This window comes from Myotis daubentonii, chromosome 14 (genome assembly GCF_963259705.1).
Source record: "Myotis daubentonii chromosome 14, mMyoDau2.1, whole genome shotgun sequence".
Taxonomy (NCBI): Eukaryota; Metazoa; Chordata; class Mammalia; order Chiroptera; family Vespertilionidae; genus Myotis; species Myotis daubentonii.
The window spans coordinates 36,730,832-36,752,719 of NC_081853.1; the positions used below are offsets into that span (position 1 = coordinate 36,730,832).

A 21,888-nucleotide genomic window follows, 5' to 3' on the forward strand; every position below is an offset into this window, starting at 1 on the left:
CAAAAGATATATTTTTGGGTGTGCCACAGAATTTTAGTAATTAGTTTATGTGTGTGATGAGATGAAAATGGTTGAAATCACTGTTCTAGAATATTATACACTACTTTTCCACTATGGAGGATGAGGATTTAGCTCTAATGACCACTACCACCTGCCCCCTCCCCTCTGCATTCAAACAAACAGTTCCCACACCCCATCTTCTCAAATGAATTTCACCATGGTTTTGATTAGAGTAATAGTCAATAGGCTTACATTATAATGTCTATGTACATAATAGTCGTAGCTCACTTAAAAGGTTTCCCATAACCTTTATTTCTTTTCCTGTAGCTTCTTTGTTTTTCTTTGGGGTTACCAATTGTTCTATGCTTTACTGGCTTGTTTTTTTCTAAAGTTATCACTAATTTAAACCCAATCTCACCTCTAGTTGTATAAATTACTCAATTTGTTCAAATATATTCGTTATTCTTACAATTTCATTGTTTCAGAATGAAACCTTCTAACTTTCTGCAATGTGGGTTGGCTGCTGCTCACTGGACCTGCTAAGTAGCTGTGTGGTACATAAGTTTTGGGATCTCCCTGCATTATCATTCTGGGGAATATTGTTGTCTTGCTCTGAATAATCTATTTCCTTGTTCTCAGGTATTCCTCATCCTCAGCGTACATCCTCATTTTTGTAGAGCATGTCCTCCATTGGAGTCTGAGGTGCATGGGAATAAATTTTTTGAATCTTGAATGTCTGAAAGTGGCTTTATCCTACCCTCACCATTTAATTAGTTTGGCTCAGTATAGAAACTCGGTTGGAAGTAATGAAGGCATTCCTCCATTGTCTTGTTTCTATGTTTCCAAGATACGTTTGTAGCTATGCTAATTCTTGATCCTTTGTTGGAAACCTTTCTTTTAACCCAATTCTTCAAGTTTGTAGGATATCTCTTTATTCCCAGAGTTCTGAACCTTTTCAGTGATGTATTAGTGTGTGAGTTTCTATTTACTTGTGTGGGACATTCCATGGACCTTTACAATCTGAAAACTCAGGTCTTTCTTTCACTAGTGGAAAACTTTATTGAATTGTATTTTTGACTATTTCTTTCATTTTGTCTGTTCTCTCTGTCTGGAACTTGTGTTTTTTAGATTTTGAACCTCTGAGATTGGTTCTATAATTTTCCTATATTTTTCTTTCTGACCTCCCATTTCTGCCCGTATTCTATTTTCTCGAGAAATTTCCTCAATTTTATCTTCCAACTCTTCTAATAAGTTTTACATTGTTGATATTGTAGATTCTAATAGTGGTTGTTTTCTGAATATTTTTTGAGGCATTCTACTCCTACATAGACTTGCTTCCTCCCAGTTGCTTTCTTTCTTTAATAGCATTTTATTATTTTGATGTCAAAATCATTTTTACCTAAAGAGCCATTCAGAAAATGAACTTCAAAAAAATGATATTTAAAAGTGCTAATATCATTATTTTGCTATTTTCTAATCACAGGTAAATAACATACCCAGAGTTCAACTTGAGTTATTTTTGCTTAATTACTGTGTACCAGGTACTCACATGAAAACATCAGGACATACATACAAATGATACTTTTTTTTTTTTGTCTGTCTTTCATTCTCAGATGCTCTCCTCAAGTACCTGGTGATCCTTGACTGTGCTGCTCATATAAAACAGTGTAAACTAAAAGTCAAGAGCAAGGTCTGTTTGGATGGGACTGTGATGGGTAGGTTCACTTTAAGCAAGCTGGCTATTTCCCTGAAGAACCACTGAGGTCAGAAAGTCTGCATGTTTTTTCATTTGTGACTTCTGCTTAGAGAAAATTCTTCCTGCCTGGAGGGATATACATACTGGAATTTAGGAAGCAAGTGGGGTGAGGCCAAATTCTGAAGCTAAATATATTCATCACTAGAGGCCCTATGCATGAAATTTGTGCAAGAGTAGGCCTTCCTTCCCACGGCTGCCAGCGTCAGCTTCCCTCTGGCACCCAGGACCCAGGCTTCTCTGCAGCCCCAGCTTCGTCTGGAAGGTCGTCCAGTCTAATTGGCATATCATGCTTTTATTATTATAGATTCCTTTTCCAGTAGGGTAGTGCTGTACTTGAACATGCCTAATCTCACTCAGTCCAGAGAATTAAATTTCTAGTCTTCTGCCAGCATGGGAAAGGGAATCCAATTGCTTTCTGAAGAGAGAGACCTCTGACCGATTCTCATGTCTATAGTTCCACCTTTACCCCATTTCCAGTTCCCGAGCTTCCAGAAGATTAAATCTAAATCACATTGCTTCTTGGTTTTTACCTACTGCTGACTTGGTGTTCAGCTTTCTTAGGTGGCTAAGTTAGTTAGCACTTAACATCTGCTTTTCAAGGAACAAAAAATGTTGTTGTTGTCTTTTCTCCTGGTTTCTTATTCCTTGAGGGTTTATTTTTAACTATTCTAACTATCCCTGGAGTGGAATCTAAGAGGGAGCAGAGCTAACTGCCTGCACTAAAGCTGCCATCTTTAAATGAACATTCCATTCTGCTCTTCCACAAATTAAGGAATCACAGTTTCTACGCATGGAAAGGGACCCCAAGAGAGTGTGTAGTGAGCCGTTCCCTTCAGAGAGCACTGCATGTTGTTTAACTCACAGATGAGAGGGTTGAAGCACCATAAAGCTATCTTGCCCATGATCACACACAGTCAGACAGATACCACGTCATTATCTATTCTGTGTACCGTAAATAATTATACCTCAGAAGTTTTACAATTTTTTTTCTAATTTAGGACTATTTCAGCAACAGTTACTAGTAGATTCTTTTCTGTAATACCTTAAATTTACATCCTCTTCCAGTCGGCAGATAAATTCTTCATAGTAGAATATTCTGTTAAACGAGCTATAAAATGTGGCTAAATGTTTTATTTCTTGTGATTTGGCTTAACATTTTCAGACACATCTAGGTTATGTGTTTTTTAAGTAGTTGATATGCTTTAGACATGTTCTTTTGAGTAATGTATACAAAGGTTCTTAGAGAGCAACTATCAATAGACCACAATTGAAATGTAATCTGTATAACTTTTAAAAACAAGTGGTAAAATAATTTTGAATTTTCAGGAAATGCTTGAAACTGAAAAAACAACAACAACAAAAAAAACAGCTTGGTTTGTTTTGGTGTCTTAATCTATTATTTGGTATAATGCTATTTGATACATTTTAGAAGAAAAAAAAAAACCCCACACAGGCTTTGACAAAAAGTCATTTTGCAGGGGAAAAAGGACCCGGGACTTGGGATTTAACTTACTGTAAACTGATGCTACTTTCCTCCCTGCTCCAGTGTAATATAAACAAACCATAGCCTTAAAGTATTTCTTAAAATTTTAACAAAGTTGTTTTTGACAAATAATTTTAATTTGTAAAAATTTTAAGAGCATTATAAGAAGCTCTAACAAACGCATCCCTCTAGAAGGAAATGAAGGACAAAAAGAAAACCATTGCTAAATACTTACAGACTCTTTTCTGCCCATCGTTTTGCTGTGTGAGCGGGAACGGGAGATGTTGCTGAAGAAGGAATCCTTTTTAGTAGCAGACAAAGGTGGGGAGCCAGTGAATTCTCTTCCTCCAGGCAAACTCTCAATGCTTGGAGATGAACTGATGTTTTTAGAACTTTGTCCTGTAAGAAACATAAAGTGGCAATAATGAAACACCACTCTTTCACTAGGTGACTAAACTTACTGCTTTTAATAAATGACCCATTGTGATACTTCTTTGTTTACACTGTCAACACAATGACACTATGGAGCATTAAAGGGCATGCATTTTTATGTACCAGATTAGCTGTCAATGTTTTCAAACAATGAAGTACGCTATAGTTTTCTACATGTAATTTATATTACATTAATTTATATTACAGTCCAAGTGTTGCACACATATAAAAAATCAAAAATCCAGTTTTTGGAAATCACAGACTTAAAAACTGGACCCTCAGTAATGGAATCATCCTTATTAATAGAAACTGGAAACTATTATACTGTACATTATTTTAATATAAAAAATTTGAAATCCTTGAGTTTTCAAAAGGGTCTCTTCCCTTTTCATTAATTGCAGAACAGATGTATTGGCTATCCCAGCCTATGGTAGAAGCATCTAGAAATGGGGACAAAGTGCTAGCTCACATAACCTCTATTCTAAATAGAGGTTAGCTCCCACAGACAGGGTTCAACCTGCAATGGATGATATTGTTGCTGACCCTGGAAGGGCAGTAACCCTGAGGTTAGGAGAGGAGAGGGGGGAACAGGTCCCAGCACCTAGGACAGCAGTTCTCAACCTGTGTGTTGTGACCCCTTTGGCGGTCGAACGACCCTTTCACATCCTGCATATCAGATATTTACATTACGATTCATAGTAGCAACATTACAGTTATGAAGTAGCAACGAAAATAATTTTATGGTTGGGTCACAACATGAGGAACTGTATTTAAAGGGCCAGAAGGTTGAGAACCACTGACCTAGGAGATCTCGAGGGTATAGGGTCCTAGAATGTCAGAGTTAAAAAAGACCTCTGGGCCCTAGCTGGTTTGGTTCAGTGGATAGAGCACCAGCCTGTGGACCAAAGGGTCCTGGGTTCGACTCCGGTCAAGGGCACATACACCTTGGTTGCAGGCTCCTCCTGGATCTGGGCACTGGTCAGGGCTCATGCTGGAGGCAACCAATCGATGTGTTTCTCTTATATTAATGTTTCTCTCCGTCTTTCCCTCTCTCTTCCACTCTCCCTAAAAATCAATGGAAAAATATCCTCGGGTGAGGATTAACAACAACAAAAAATAATAATAAAAATAAAAAAACAAACCTCCAGAACCATCTATTAATTTATTTTTAAAATTATATCATTAATAAGTAAATATAGTCTCACTGTAAATAGATTAAATGTGAAAATTGCCTTTATAAAAAAATCAGCTTTACTGAGATATAATTCATATACCATAAAATTCACCCTTTTGAAATGTATAATTCAGTGGTTCGATGAAGTCCCATTTACCTATTTTTTCTTTAGCTGCTTATGCTGTTGGTATCATGTCTAAGAAGCCACTGCCTAATCCAAGGTCACAAAGATTTACTCCTATGCTTTCTTTTAAGAGTGTTATAGTTTTAGTTCTTGTATTTAAGGCTATTGTCCATTTTGAGTGACTTTTTGTATGTAGCATAAGGAAGTAGTTCAACTTTATCCTTTTCCATGTGGATATCCAGTTTCCCCAATACTATTTGTAGAAAAGATATTCTTTCCACATTGAATGGTCTTGGCACCCTTGTTTAAAATTAATTTACTATAAATTTACAGGTTTATTTCTATGCTCTCAACTCTATTCAATTTACACACGGCTATCTTTACGTCCTTGTCATTAGCATTTGATTACTGCAGCTATAGTAAGCTTTGAAATCAGAGTGGGAGTTCTCCTTCAACATTGCTTTGGATATTAGAAGTGGGCTGCATTTCCACTTGAGTTTTAAGATTAGTTTGTTAATTTCTCCCAAAATGATACCTGAGATTCTGATAGGGATTGTTATGAATATGTAGATCAATTTGGGTAGTATTGCCATCTTAACAATATAAGATATAAGCAAAATACATTTATACTGTCTTTTATATTTACCTAGTTATTTTTATCATTGCTCTTTTTCTTTGTATAGATTTAAGTTAACTTCTAGTGTCCTTTCATTTCAGCCTGAATGACTCCCTTTATTGTGTCTTGTAGGACAGATTTGCTAGCAATTAATTGTTTTTATCTGTGACTGCCTTAATTTTCCTTCCTTTCTGAAGGATAGTTTTACAATTCTGCATTAGCCTTCATTCCTGCTGATGAAGAGCCTCCGGTTCATCCAGAGCGAGAGATTGAGCCTTTCTCAATTCTTTCCTGCCTGTGTGTGGCCTTCTAGAATACCAGGAATATATTGGAGATTTTCAAAGACCCTGATGGGTCTTTGATTTTTCCTTCTAAGTTTTTTGTTAGCCTCTGATTTTCCCGTTAAGTTTTTGGTTAGCATCTCGTTTGCTCTACTTCTGCCTTGGGCAGCTGTGATATTAAGCCATTTCCACTGATGATTTTTGATAGATGCCCTATGGACAGGGTTTCTCCCTTAGTGAGTTCTGAATAAGGGCAAATAAAGACAAGCCCTATGAATGAGGCCTTTCTGGAAGTTGCTGGACAAGTCAAATAGCTACTATTTACTGGGGATGGGACTTTTAGGGTGCTCCAAGTCCATTCTTTCTCCTCCAGTGGTTGCAAGGCTGATGGTTATCAAAGACTATGGCAGACATGGGGAGGGGTGGGCAGGAATAAGGCGAGTGGAAAAGCTACAAAGCATGCTGTTCTTACTGAGATCCAGCCCTTTTTTCTTGAATAGATGCTTTTCAAATTACGTTATTACAATTCTTTGATTAATTTCCAGAGTTCAGATAAAATTTTGACATTTCTGATCTTGTTGCTGTTATGGAGCAACATTTTCAGAGGTCCTGTCATTCCAAAAACACTTCCCTCTCTGACTTGCTTTTTGGACTGAACTTAGTCTTTGAAATTTGTGTTCCTCTTATATACAAATCTGCCTTACTCTCTTTAATGGCTGTGAAGAAGAAACAATTATAGCTTTCCTAAATAGACATTTAAGATTTTTCTTTTTCTTTTTTTTTTTTTTTTGCCTGTACAAACTAAATGACAATTAAAACTCGAAAGAGATATGTTTTTAGGTACAAACTGTTGTCTATTTCTATTAGGTAAAGTTACATAAATGGGACTGCTATGTCTAATTGTATGTGCATTTTAAATTTACATTAATAATTCCAAATTGATTTCTCCTAGGATTTTAACCTACATATATATGTATATTTATATACATGTGTAAATGTAACAGGACATATATTTATCTATTCATCTAATTTTTTAAAAAACATATATTTTATTGATTTTTTTTACAGAGAGGAAGGGAGAGTAATAGAGAGTTAGAAACACGATGAGAGAGAAACATCGATCAGCTGCCTCCTGCACACTCCCCACTGGGGATGTGCCCACAACCAAGGTACATGCCCTTGACTGGAATCGAACCTGGGACCCTTCAGTCCACAGGCTGACACTCTATCCACTGAGCCAAACCAGTTAGGGCTATTCATCTAATTTTTTATTTGATTAATCGATGGAAGCAGAATTTCATTATGTTAGTTTGAAGTTTCCTGATAACTAGACTAGTGAGGTTGAATATCTTTCAACTTATTCATACCAGTCATCTGAAGGTCCTGTGTGAATCATCTCTGCTCATTTTATTTTAAAAACTGATTTAGGGTTGTTCCTCCTAAATTCTGGAACTCAACCATTTGTATATAAGTGTGTGTCTATATTTTCCTCTATGGTTTTTGTTTTTATGGTCCTGCTTAGGAAGGCATTTCTTACTCCAAGATGATGTAGTGGGAAAAAATTTAAGTATTTATTATAAACCTAGGTTTTTCTTTTTCCCTTTATAAATATTTTCTCATCGCTCCTTGGAACTCTACTCGTTAAGTAGCTTTTATTGCCTTGGGGTGATGGAAGATATAGCTAAAACAAAAGGAATGTTTGCTTAGCTCTGAGTTCCAAATTGCTTTTAAAAGTCCATAGGAAAAAAGATAAATCTAAGAAGCCAAAGCATTTTGATTTGCAAGAACATGGCTTTTTCACAAAATAAAATGAAAAAATGTTTAGATTTTTCTAAAATTATACAACTGAATTTATCTGTCCCTTCAAAATTTGAATCATCTAGCGATAAAATTATCTGGTGCCAGTGACATTTTAATGGCATCACGATGATGGCTTTTTGGATTTTTTTCTAAGTTCATTCCACTATTAAGGTTTTCTACTTCTCCTTGGGTCAATTTTGATCATTCATATCGTCCCCCTAAAAACCATATATGAGGTAGGCAGAATAATGCCTAGACCAAGCATGTTAAACTCATGGCTGGCAGGCCCCATGCCTTGTTTACATGTGGCCTGCTGGCTGTGAGTTTGACATGGTTGGCCTAGACCAGCCGTGGGCAAACTACGGCCAGCGGGCTGGATCCGGCCCGTTTGGCTGTTCTATCCGGCCCGTGGAGCCGAAAGAGCGGAGGGTTCTCTTGCTCTCCCCTCCGCTCCTTCACCAGCAGCAGTGTTAACATGGCAACGTCGGGAAACACGGCCGCAGCTCCTTCTTCTGAGTCCAGTTTAAGAACCCATTGTAGCCCTCTAGTCAAAAAGTTTGCCCACCCGTGGCCTAGACCCTTAATTGGCAGAGCTTGTGAGTATGCTACCCTATATGGCAAAAGGACTCTGCAAAAAAAAAAAAAAAAAGGGTGTTAAGGTTAAGAACCTTGAGATTGGAAGAACACCCCAGGTTATTATGGTGGGCCAATGTAAACACAGAGGTCCTTCAAGTGGAACAGAGATGTGACTAAAGATCATAAAGGAGATGGTTGAACATGAGAGGGACTGGCTTTGCTGGCTGTGAGGACTGAGAAAGGAGCCAGGGGTCAATGTGGCATCCTCTAGAAGAGGAGAATGGCAGCCAGCTGACAGCCAGCTAAGAAATGGGGACATTGGTTCTATAGTCTCAAGGAACTGAATTCTGCTAATAGCGCAAATGATTCTCTCCTAGAACCTCCTGACATGTTGGTTTCAGCTTGGTGAGATCTGTGCTAGACTTCTGACGCACAGAATCCTATATAACAAAAGGGTAATATGCAAATTGACCCCAACAGCAGAACAACTGGGAATGACTGGTCACTATGACACACACTGACCACCAGGGGGCAGACGCTCAATGCAGGAGCTGCTCCCTGGTGGTCAGTGCACTCCCACAGGGGGAGCTCTGCTCAGCCACAAGCCAGGCTGATGGCTGCCAGCACAGCGGTGGTGGCGGGAGCCTCTCCCACCTCCTCAGCAGCGCTAAGGATGTCTGACTGCAGCTTAGGCCTGCTCCCTGCTGGCAAGTGGACATCCCCCGAGGGCCCCCGGGCTGCCAGAGGGATGTCTGACTGCCAGCTTAGGCCCGATCCCCCCCCCCCCCCCCCGGAACAGGCCTAAGCCAGCAGGTGGACATCCCCCGAGGGGTCCCAGACTGTGAGAGGGCCCAGGCCGGGCTGAGGGACCCCCCCCCCCCCAGTGCACAAATTTTTGTGCACCAGGCCTCTAGTTGTTGAATAAATGAGAAATTCTCCTTTGATTATTATTATACTCTATGTATGATCTCTAGACTCTCAATTTGGCATTATTGTTCAAATGCTGAGTTAATCTAAAATGCCAGGTAGAATCACTTATATTTGCTCATACTCCTGGAAAAAGAATTTTGTGTACTATTGCAACTTTTTTCCATATCTTCCAAAATGAATTAATAGTTGTGAGCAGGCCCTAGCTGGTTTGGCTCAGAAGACAAAGTGATGGCCCGTGGACTGAAGGGTCCAGGTTTAATTCCGGTCAAGGGCACATGCCTGGGTTGTAGGCTCAATCCCCAGTACTGGGTGTTCAGGAGGCAGCTGATTGATGAGTCTCTCTCATCATTGATACTTCTATCTCTCTCTCCTTCTCCCTTCCTCTCTGAAATCAATAAAAAATATATATAAAAAAAGTTGTGGCCGAAACCGGTTTGGCTCAGTGGATAGAGCGTCGGCCTGTGGACTGAAAGGTCCCAGGTTCGATTCAGATCAAGGGCATGTACCTGGGTTGCAGGCACATCCCCAGTGGGGAATGTGCAGGAGGCGGCTGATCGATGTTTCTCTCTCATCGATGTTTCTAACTCCCTATCTCTCTCCCTTCCTCTCTGTAAAAAATCAGTAAAAATATATAAAAAAAAAGTTGTGAGCAGTTACATATATAAAATCTTATAAAATCTTAGTTGCCTTGAATACTTCTGAAATGAGATAGGAAGTACCTATTATATCTAGCTGATATTTATAATATATAAAGTTCTATAAAACTTGGGAAAATTTTTCATTTAAAAGGATTATAACATTATCAAAGAAAAACATCTTAAGAAGCTATCCCAGTTTTTATAAAGCAACTGTTCCATGATGAAATGATAATAAGACCAGGAATTGATTCTAGATTTTATCTGTACTATAGCTGTGTACTATTCATTTTTTCTCCAACCTTCCTGATATACACACTTCCCTAGTCTGTCTACCCAAGAATAGATCAGAAAATTAAAATCAGCAAGGTGATATTTGCAAAATATTAGCACATGGATATATATGGACCTGTATACATATGATCTCATTTGATCTTGATGACATTGTGAGGTAGTTACATATAAGAAAACTGAGGCTTGGAGAGTTTAATAAACTTGCTCTAGGACATAGACTTTTATACCTATAGCTAGCAACACTAAGATTTGTCCAAACTTACTAGTAAAGTCTGTGCCAACACGTATCATTTCATTTCTGTATCACAGAGAGTGACTCCTAGCAGCTATTAATTCAAACAGCAAAGAAACAAACAAACAAATCATATTTGGGGAATAGGTCCAGCTACCCAATTTTTAGGATTTGTAGGTGCATTTTGAGATGGCTTTTCCTACGAACAGAAAACTGATGGTTAACCTCCTGTATTCAGTTACAGGTGCTATATTACAAAGGCCAGGCCTCACTGAAGGCAAGGGTGTGGTCATTACCAGCCTCACATGGTGGGAAAGTTAGCATAGTGGAAGATGTAGCGGGGCTACAATAAAGTTCTTGGCCTATATATCACATTTAAACCCTGCACAAAATATATTTGCCCTTAATTACAGAAATCAGGTTACTAATTTTGTTGTGCCCTTTGGGAACTAACATTTACACCTAAGAAAATGGAGTCCCTGCCGTGTTCCCAAGAGGCTGATGGAACACTTCCTGTGGAGAATGTGGGAAAGGCCGGGCACCAGAGGCAGCCTTGCCTAGAGCCAGGAGAAGGCTTCTCACACCTCCCTGCCTTTCATAACTGGATGGGCCATTCCACCCCCAAGCTCTGCACACATCCGAGTCGAGGAGCCAATATTCTCAGCTACCTGTAGCCCATCAACTGCACAGGGGCTCGGAAGCTCTAGAAACCTTTTAATGTCTTTAACTGACAGGGACAACATGAATCATTTCTTTTGCTGCGCTCAAACTAAGGCCTGTTCTTAGAGGCACACTCTTAAGTACATTGCTGCGGTGCCTTGCCCAGGGCCCCTTCAGGACTGAGGCACGTATCCCGGCTGCTGGGAGAGGATGGCTCTCAGGAGTCCCATTCTGGGAGGTCCCCGAGCTGTGGAGAGCTGCTTGCCCAAGGTCCTGTCCCTCCCCGGGGATTAGCTCCAGTCAGTCACTAGTTGGGCTGATAGAGGGTACAGGCTACCCCCTTGCCTCAAGGCAGACACCTCTGAAGGGCCATCCCAGGCCCAGGGGTTCCAGCAGCAACAGTAAGGCAGGTCAGCTCACCCCTCAGCTCAACCCCTCTCACTCCCCAGGTGCTGAGCTTGAGAGCACACCCCCAAAAGCCTTCGCTCACTTTCATTTATCAGAAATTCTGACCCAAAGCAATTTTTTAAAAGTTATTTTATATTGCAAGGCATTCTTAAATATACTAACTACAGACCACTTCTCAAGCTGCATCAGGCATGCACATAATCTTTCATTCATAACCAAACAGCAGGGCATGAGCTTATGAAGTGCCCATAGAAACTCTGTCCAGCCCTGAGGAGGGGGACAAGACAAGCTCTTAAAAAGCTCCCAGAATAACAGTACAAGGGAAATAGACTTGTACATTCACTAACCTAAAATCCCAGGTGATCAAAGCAAACAGGAGCCTAAACAACAGTACCGTGGGAGCACTAAGGAGGCCGTATCTAATACTGCCTCAGGCAATCAGGTGTAAGGGAAACCTTATTACTTGGAGAGTGGTGGTGAGTGGGGTGGCTCAGGGAGGGTCACTTCTGGCAGAGGACACAGTATTACCAAGGCCGTTGGACTCCGGGGGACATCTAGCTCGTCAGTCTGATGAAATTCTTCGGAGCTTCCTGACATCCCTATGTAACTGAGGATGACACCAAAACCAGTGCGTGATAGGATAAAGCCTCAAAGCACAGTGTTTAGGAGGCTAGGAAATCTGGGGGTCGTTGGTGGGAGGCGTAGCTCAGAAGAGCAGAAAGCCCAGGGCTGCAGCCACAGAAAGGGGATCGCTGCAACTTCATGCAGTGACCCAGGAGAAAGGGAGGCAGCTGGCCCATCTGGTCACATTCTGTTGCCTCAGATTCGAGTGACAGAGAGCAAGAGGGCTGATGTTGGCTCATTAAAAACATGCACGTTGGTGCCACCAGAGAGCAAAAGGAAGCAGGCTGTACCTGAAGGCCCAGAGAGAGCTGCTCTAGCTAAACACAGAGGTCAAGCACCGTCAGATCCAGGGCTTGCCTGCAAACATGTGGCTGTAGGACATCGAAAGTTATTATTAAGAAAATGTAGAGGTGCTCAGCTGGCTCCTTCATCATTTAATTCTGAAAACTAAAAGGTATTTGAGGAAAACACATAATGGCTCTGGAGGCATCACTATGGGACAGTGCGGTGGTCACTTCTTATACCCTTGAAGCAGCTATTCTTTTCTCTCGTTACAGGTAAGAGGTCAGTGATCTCCCCAGGTCAGCCAGCAAGGCAGTATTCGAGGCAGGACTCAAACCCAGGCCTCACCCCAGAGCCCATGCTGGCCAAGCAGCACTCCCTGCTCCCCTAGCAAGGGCTGTGTCAGGTAGGCTATATAAGCATGACCTGAAGTTAAAGAAAAACAGAATGAGGTATTTTAAAAGTAAGGGCAAATGCTGATCTTATTCTCAGTCCAAAAACAACTCATTTATTCAACGTCTTTTGGAGTGTTCTATAAAAATGCATTTTCTCGCTAACTGATGCTTCTGAAAACTTGTGTTTCACATTACGTATTTCTCTGCCTTCTTCGGGTGATTATACAGGACACAGTGGACCTGTCTGCTGCTTCAGGGCTCTCATTTCTCAGCAACACCAGAGTGACCAATATAGGGTCACGCACACGGATAACTTTTAGGTTTTCAGTCTCTCCCCTCATGCCTGCGAGCAGAAGGGGTCCCTGTGGTCAGTCCTATGTCCGACTCTAGTTGACTTGACCTTTTCCTTTATCTCCCAGTCTGCTGCCTGTCACCTGCACTGGAACATTTCTGTTAGTGCTTTATTCCTGAAGGTCCAGAGAGGAAGTCACCTCCAGACACATGAGCTATTACCACGTTTATGCGACTCCCACTTTACTCCTCAGTTTAAAATCTATTATAGGTTTTTTTCCTACAAGGAATCATAAGAAACTTTACAAGGATTACCCTTAGGGAAATAGGCTGGCAGGAAAAAAGACATTTGAGACGGTATGAATGATAGTTTTAGTTGTATGAAATAAAAAACTTTTCTACTCTTAAAATAGGAGATTCAAGGGAAATAGAATGGGTTTGGCACATTTTGATTAAGTTCTCTACCTTCTAATATTACTAATCCTGTTAAGCATAGATTGTTAGAAAGTTTTTTGTTGCCACCACTAACTATTTTGGGTTTACTTCTCCTTCCTGCTGCGTTCTGACCCTCTGCAGGAAGTGTGCTGAAGAAAACAGAGTGACTTCTACAAACCTGGGTAGGTATGGTCACACTGTCTCATCATCACCATCACAGACTGAAAGCTGTTTATTTGCACCTCATGTCACATAAAGGGGCTGGAACCTCCCCTGGTGGACGGGAGCCTCCCCTAGCAGACTGATAGACTCTCTGAGAGGGCGTCGCAGGCAGGGGGAATTTTGAACAGGGTCTCCAGAAAAACAGGCCTGTCTGGACCATTTAAAATACAGGCTGATGCCCAGTCCACCTGGCAAAGCTGTAGGGAAAGCAAGGGATCGATGAAAACAGAGGTTGACACATGGTAGGCACTGAATAAATACTTGTGGAGTAAATGGATGACATGATTCTACTTATATAACATCAGTTATTTGAATAAAATGATATAACCTCCCTCTTCAAGATTCTATTAAAAAGGCAACATGGTTCTGGGGGCTCTGGTCTGAGGGTAAAGGGAATGAGCAGTAGCAGCATAGAGCAGAAGTCACAATGAGCAAGGGAGCCTCCGGTCTCTCTCCCCACAGCCAAATGAACTACGATAACAAAACACTTGTTAAAGAGTTGTCTAGAGGGCTCAGATTTTAATTTTAGGAAACAGATTTAAGCCTTATGAATTCTCATCATATCGGATAATCACATCAATATTTACTTAAGTGCAATAAATGACAAGGCTAAAGACAAATCATTTGGAGATTATCTGCCTTTTCTATTTCCATTTTACTGCATCTGTTTATATCACATAACAAACACCATGAAGAGTAAACAGCAGCTCCTCATGGAATCCCCAGGCTGACCAAACCCTTAAAGGTCAGATGGTTCAATTACCAGAACACAGCCGAAACTATACCTGTGAAATCCAGAACTATATATAGAAGCGAGGTCATATCCCTCTAGCACAACAGTTTTATTTCTTACTATCTTAAGCCACACACCACTCATTTCCTAATCACAGTATATTTTTTCTGTTAATTTATCAAAAATCATAGGTATTACGAAGACATATCATTATTAGAATAGTATTTTAATACTACGAGCATGACTAAATTATGTGTATATTTTAAATTAAGGAAAACATTATATGAATTTCAATTCTGAATTTGAATCTTCTATTCAGTTTGAATAGTAGGCTTCCACTTGGTACAGAATTCCTCTCTGTAGCATATTTTACCTAAAATATTACATAATAAGAGATTAATGCAACAACTTTAAATATTTATGTTTTTAAATTCCACAGGAGTTGCTGAATTTGAATTGCTATTATTTTTTTATGTCTTAAATAAACCTTTTTCTAGATTAAGAACAAGCAATTATGATGTTAAAATGTTATTTTGTATTTTAAATCATTGCTAGTTATGTGTGGAGATTTGTCATACCAAACTTTGTTAATATGATTCATAATACAAAGCCTGTACTTAGAAACTTATTTCAAAATCATGTGATGATTCTTTTAGGTAAAATATAACAAGTACTCTGGCTGACACATACAATAATATGCATACAAACAGCACATAAATAATCTAATCTGAGAACTAATTTGTCAGTTACTGTCACAGAGCACCTATGCAACAAAAAGGACACCTTGGTGTGAGCTGCTCAATAAAACAGAGTGTTAAATCACCACAAGACATAGAGTGCCCATATTTTGCAAGGAAAGAGGCTGGTGCAAACTTAGAAAACCCACAGCACCCTTGGGTTTGGCATCACCAAGTTGACATGAGAAGGGACTTTTGTTCTAAACAACAGTGCCACTCAGTGGCTGAATAATGGTAGTGATCTAATAAACAGTATGAACTGGAGGGTGGGCAGACAGAACAATGGAATTTTGGAATAGGCAATGATAATACTGCAGGCAAAAAGGTATACTACGTTGCCACGGTAACTGTACCTTGGAGGTCAGTTAGAGTCTGGACAGGAACAGAAACCTGAGCATTGCTTCCTGTAACTACATCACCTAGATTTCATAAGAAAAAATAATTAGATTTCATAAAAACAAAAAAATAACTTTTTTTCATACTTAATGTTGTAATACATTTATCAAATTACTAAAAGTAAAATAAAACAGAAAATACAGTACAATATTATGAAAATAAACATAAAATATTTTTAAAAGGGCCTATTTTTTTTAAAGTATTACCTGAAAAGCATTTGGGCATGTTTTTCTTAAAGAAAACAAACAAATAAATTTCCACTAGTCTAAAGTATAAAACAAGTTTCTATCATTTGAAAGTATAGGAAACTCTAGCAATCAAAAGATTTTGCTGAATAGACTTCATTATGCTATAAATATTAGTGTGATTTTATATTTTCTTTCAAAAGTTTTTATCCAAAAAATTACATGCATTTACTAAGTAACGTTTCTTTTGAAATTGATTCCCCTCTGCAACAGACAAAATTTATTTTTAGCTAAACTTGAAACCAGTTTCTTCAGTCACCAGATCAAGACTTAAACAAGTTCTAATTTCATAGTAAGTATTGAAAAGATTTCAAAAGTTCCCACATGTACTTAGAAATGTCAACATGTAAAAATAAATCTGTGAACGGCATACCCTTTAAACTTGATATATTTATTACAGGCAAGATTTCATTTACAAATTGGACCTGTAGTAACTGCTTAAAATAAAGAGGTGTTCAAATGTGAAAAACAGACAAAGGGAATGGGGAGAAGGGGTGCATTTACGAACACAGGAAGGAAAGGAAAAGGGGCACCGCGGGACACTCTGAAGAGCTGAGGCACACAATTCAGAAGGGAGACTTTTTGCTGCTTTGATTTCCTTCCTGGGTGACAAAGTTCAACATTAAGCAGTCACTGTCAACAGCATTTGAGGGCCTATGTTATTTTGAGCTTAACAAGGTCAAAAAACAAGCCTTCTTAAAAGGCACCATATTTTGTGTGTGTGATAATGCATGATTAATAGACTTGCTTCCCCTGTAGTTTTTATACAATAGTAAAAATCTATTTTTGAATTAAATAACATACTCTCGGTGCCTTGACCACTTGCTACAATTATGATTTACAGCATGGCCAGCTCAGATGGAGGTTACTGGGCTGTAATTATATCATCACTATCAATTAACAGTACATACATTTATATTCTCCTATAACTACAATACAATCTATAGATAAGTACATACTCCAAACAAGTGATAAACAGTTTTTAGCAGAACTTTCAGGTCCTGAATTTTCATAGTATAGTTAACTCTCTATTCATGGATAAATGGCATGCTTCTTTTCTATAGTTTTGAAGGAGATTTTCAATTTTATGCTTCCTATCCATTTTATTCTGCTGTGTCTGGATCACTTATCTATAATAATAAAAGGGTAATATGCTAATTAGACCGAACGTCCTTCCAGATGATGTTCCAGACAAAGCCGGGGCTGTGAGGGAAGCCCAGGTCCCCAGGTGCCAGAGAGAACCTGGTGCCGGCAGCTGGGGGAAGGAAGGCCTACTTTTGCACGAATTTCATGCATTGGGCCTCTAGTTAGTATATTTAGACTAAAAACTAATTTTAATATTAAATATCAGCAGGAAAATTATGGATGAACATCTGTGCTCCCTTTTCCTTCTTTTAAGACCCCACCCCCAACACATATACAAATGACAGACTGCATTTCAAGCAGCATATACGTGAATTTTCTGTTTTCCATACAACTGCTCCCCTGTACAAGCACAAACTAACCTAGGAAAACCATAAGCATTTTCATCTTTATAAATAACCATTTTTCAAAACAACTTTCAAATTTTCCAGCAGAGGACACTAAAAAGACTGATACATTATCTTTCCTCAAAGGCACAGCGTAGATGGCGCTGTTCTGAGAGAGTTAGAAGTCATATTCAACGCAAGCCTCCTGACAAGCTACATACTGTGCTCACTCTACCATCCAAACCTGTGACCCACCTGTGGACTGCTCGGTGCCGCAGCTCAGGAGGACACCTGCGGAAAATGCCAGCTTAAAGAACCTATGTTAGAGAAGTGTTTCCACCATTGTGTTAACAAGTAATCTTTCACCAAAGGAACCATAGATTTTTGGAGCTGGAAGACCCCAGGGATTAGTCCAAACCTCTGACTTCAGGGTTGGAAACAGAGGGTCAGAGAGCTCCAGGGTTCTGCTTACAGTTCATTGGTGAGTGAATGAAGAGCATCACCCACACTAGGTTCTACTTGTATAAATTGTTCTCTTTGCCCTTTCCTGTTTTACTTAAGTCTTTATGCAGGGAGGGGCATTAGCAGGAATATGTATCTCTAATATGAAGGTAGACTAGCTTTTTGTAGTTTGACAGGAGAAGAAATAAAAAGACGGAAGAGTTGCCAAACAAGGCCACTTTCTTCCTTCCAGCACGGGGATCAGTTACAAAGTGCCTCAGTAGTGATACGCATGTTCCAAACACTTTGCTTAAGTGCTCTGTTGTCTTCTTCTAACTGGGGACTTAGTTTTCATCAATTGTTCCATCCTCATGCACTTCCTTTCTCACTTACTGTGATATTAATACTTGACATTTCCTAAGAGACACAACTTTATATTTCTATAGTCATTTGGCTTGGTTCCTCAGAAAATTTAAGCTACAGCATTAAGAGATTCTCTGACTCATTTGCCTGCCATCAGTTAGAATTACTACTGACTACAGCTTGTTATCAAAGCAATATTGAAATCATATTTGTTTAGAACAATAAAAAAGTACAATTAAGAAATATATAAAATAACATTCATTTCCATTCTGTAAGTGGGCATGTCTCCTGGCATTAAAATACGTTTACAACATGTTAATGATTTGAAGTCTCCTTTTCTTTAAATCATATATGATAGCTCTACATTAAAAAGAGAAGAATGCAATTTTAAATGACATAGTCTTATATAGATAAACAATACTCTTGTAGAAATTTAAATAAGAATATATAAAGTTTAATACTTCATATAGGCAACGATAACATGATATAATGGAAAAACACACCCTCATTATTGAATAATACTCATTACTTTATAACATTGGGGAATAAAGCCTATTTAACTTAAGTTCATCATTTTAAATGCCAGTAACTTAAAATTTTTCATAATTTTGAATGCAGAATTCTCAAACAGAGTATATGGAACATGGCTTAATGTCTTCACATTGACTCAGTATTACTATTGTTACTGTTAACACCAGTTATGGAACATGGCTATTCCACAGGGATCCCTGTAAGACGTGAATGAGGTATGTGTCAGTATATTTGCCTTGAAACAAAATGGCTACAGACCTGATGGATGCTCCGTGAGGTCTTAGAATTGACTTTTTAAAAAAAATATTTTCTGCCATCATGTTATTTCTTTTTTCTACAGTACAGATAGCAGAGTGCCCCATTAAAAAATAAACTCAGGCCGAAACCGGTTTGGCTCAGTGGATAGAGCGTTGGCCTGCGGACTGAAGGGTCCCAGGTTCTATTCCGGTCAAGGGCATGTACATGGGTTGCGGGCACATCCCCAGCAGGGGATGTGCAGGAGGCGGCTGATCGATGTTTCTCACTCATCGATGTTTCTAACTCTCTATCTCTCTCCCTTCCTCTCTGTAAAAAATCAATAAAATATATATTAAAAAAAATAAACTCAGTTCTTTCTAATTGATTTTGAATAGGGGCAGCAAATACATATGTCTCTGAAAATAAGTAGAAAGTAAAAGTGTAAAGATTCTGAGCAAGAACCTGAAGGGCTCTCTTAGGAATAAAATGCATGTGGGAGATGAAGGCCCAGAAACAGAAATGAGCTCCCCTGAGTCTCAGCAGCAAGAGTACCCCCAACAGCAGCACCAATAGCAGGGCCCTCACTCATCGAGTGAGAGTTGGATGGGAAGCCACCTCCCAGGCTTCCTCTGCTCTCACATTCTACTGTTCAATTTTTGGTGCATGGACTCAGACACTTACTTTGGAGGCTTGATATATGTTTAGCTTTTTTCCCTTTACGGTTCTAGTCTGTTAACTCAGTGGTGAAACGCCAGAGTGGGAGCCTAAGGGCATGCTTCCTCCAACCCAACTGCCCAGCGGAGTGCTGGGACTAGAAAAGCCCATGGTGTCTGCAACTTCCTGCATTATCATCCAAGTGAGTGACACCACAGCCAAATGACTTCAAGTTCTGTGTTGTGACAGTTCGTGTAATACTCTAGGAGGCTCCACAGGATGCAAATGCAAGTATACCAGCCTATAAATGTCAAAAAATACCTTAACAAATTACCTCATAAGATGTTTGTAATTAAGAACAATATAGTATCTGATAATGTAATTTAAAAGGACCTAATACAATGAATTTATTAAAAATTAATAGAAGTTATTTTCTTACAAGCAGGCTATACTGCAAGTGCTTTCTTCAGATTTATTAGTACTTTTCCTTACCTTTGTTCAATTGCACTGGCATGCTTTCCGATTTCATCAGCCGCTGCTGCTGCTGCTGCTGCTGCTGCAAATGATGCCGGGGGATCTCTGCCAGGGTTCTGGGGGGACCCACAGCAGTGGAGGTACTGCCACCACTGCCTCCGGAAACAGGGCCACTGGTACTGCCTGGGGCTGTTGCTGGAGAAATCAACTTCCTTCCAAAATTAATCAGGCTATTGGAGACCTTATTTATATTCAGGGGAGCACCTCTGGCATTGGTCCTGCAAAAAAAAAAATAGGTGGAGATTTAAATCAGAGGACAACTATATTTCGTACTATTTCACATACTCCGTCGGTATAAAAACATACCTTACCTACTTCGAAAATGGCCATTTACTAGATCAGCCACACCAAGTGAGAGGTAAAAACTTAAAAATGAGCACAGGATAATAAAACATAAGACTCTTAAAGATGTGGCTTACAGAAAATCGTCTTTATACTTTTTATTCATTCATTCAATAGGGCCTATTACGTGCCAATGCTGTGCTAGGTTCTGGGGATACAACTGTTCAAAACAGACATAGTTCCCCTCCTGGAGCTTCTAGTCTAGTAGGGAAGAAATATATTAATCAAATAATTGCATAAATAAGTGTGTGATTAAACCTATGGTGAGGGCTACAAAGGAGAGACACAGGCCTGGACGAGTCTTGGGCTACCCATAGAGGGGCACCTTGAAATGAGGCTGGTAGCAGGTGTCCCACTAGCCCTCACATGTGGGTGGTAGGCCACATTTAATCTGATTTTGAAAAATAAATGTGTTGAAGGGTCAAGAAGTAAATTCACAGAAATTACATCAAGTTCATAGAAATTACAATAGATGCCCAGTTTATGAGAATTGCAATTCACCCTCAACACACCCGCCCTGCTACCCTGCTACCCACCCAGCTTTCCATGATCCCCTCCCCACTTCCCTGCTTTTCTTGATAGCACTCTGCATCATCTGACATACTATATATTAGTATTTTACTTATTTGGTTATTATTTGTCTCCTTCCTCCAATCCCCACTAGAATAAAAGTTTCATGAACACAAGGATTTTTGTCTCTTTGCTGTACTGCCATTGTCCAGCACAAATAGGTATTTTGTAAATATTTGTTAAATGGGAGCTGCATCTCCTATAGTTTAGGTCTTCTCACCTGTTGTGGTGGAAGAAGAGTCCTGCTCCTAGCCATGGCCAGCCTCTCCATCCGGGCTCTGGACCCCACCTCCTCTGTCCTTTCACGATCTTTACTCCTGTACCTCCCTCCCCTGCATCATCATTTCGCCTTCTCTACTGTATGATTCCATTAGCATACAACCGTGTGTGTGTGTGTGTGTGTGTGTGTATACATCAACTTCTCCTTTGAACCCTCTCTTCTTTCTAGTTACCATCCCTCTCCCACCCACACACAAGGTTTTTGTTTTTTGTTTTTTCCCCCTCAAGAAGGTATCTTAATGTGCTACTGCTGCTTCTTCAGTTTCTGACTCACTAATGTCTGGTTGTGGCCTTGCCATTGCTTTGAATCCATGCCTCAAGGTCACCAATAAATCCTGTACTGCCAAGCCAAAGGTCCATTCTTATCTTACTCTGCTTTCAGCAGCAATTCATCCCATAAGCACTCCCTACACTTCCTCTCCAGCTTCCAGGGTTGGCCAGGACCTGTGCTTTAACTGTCTGGCAGACAGATGACACCAAGGAAACATTGTTGAATGGATGATTACTTCCCAAATGACCCATGGTCTTGAGGTATTTCAGAGCTAGTGTCTTCTTGAAATAATGATTATAAATTATTGTAGTTGTAGGAGGTAGTCCCACTCCATGTCAACACCAAAGTTTGTACTTTTATTGCACAAATAATTAATAGAAGCTTATTTTCTCCCATTTTGCTCTTTCTTCACTAAAGTGGGAAACTGAAAATCAAG

The 21,888-nt window shown here is 39.6% G+C and overlaps 1 protein-coding gene across 6 annotated transcripts in view; it reads right to left on the reverse strand.

Moving 5' to 3' along the window:
• The window catches only part of TBC1D5 (TBC1 domain family member 5), a 457,482-nt gene that overhangs the window by 41,158 nt on the left and 394,436 nt on the right, over positions 1 to 21,888 (reverse strand). For 5 of the 6 annotated variants that reach the window (XM_059664048.1, XM_059664051.1, XM_059664049.1 and 2 more), the window contains 3 exons: positions 19,949 to 20,208; positions 15,474 to 15,539; positions 3,475 to 3,638 (listed from right to left, as the gene is read on the reverse strand). In XM_059664048.1, coding sequence (XP_059520031.1) covers positions 3,475 to 3,638; positions 15,474 to 15,539; positions 19,949 to 20,208 — 490 coding nt within the window. The remainder of the gene's footprint in view (positions 1 to 3,474; positions 3,639 to 15,473; positions 15,540 to 19,948; positions 20,209 to 21,888) is intronic. The other variant, XM_059664053.1, reaches the window with a different exon arrangement.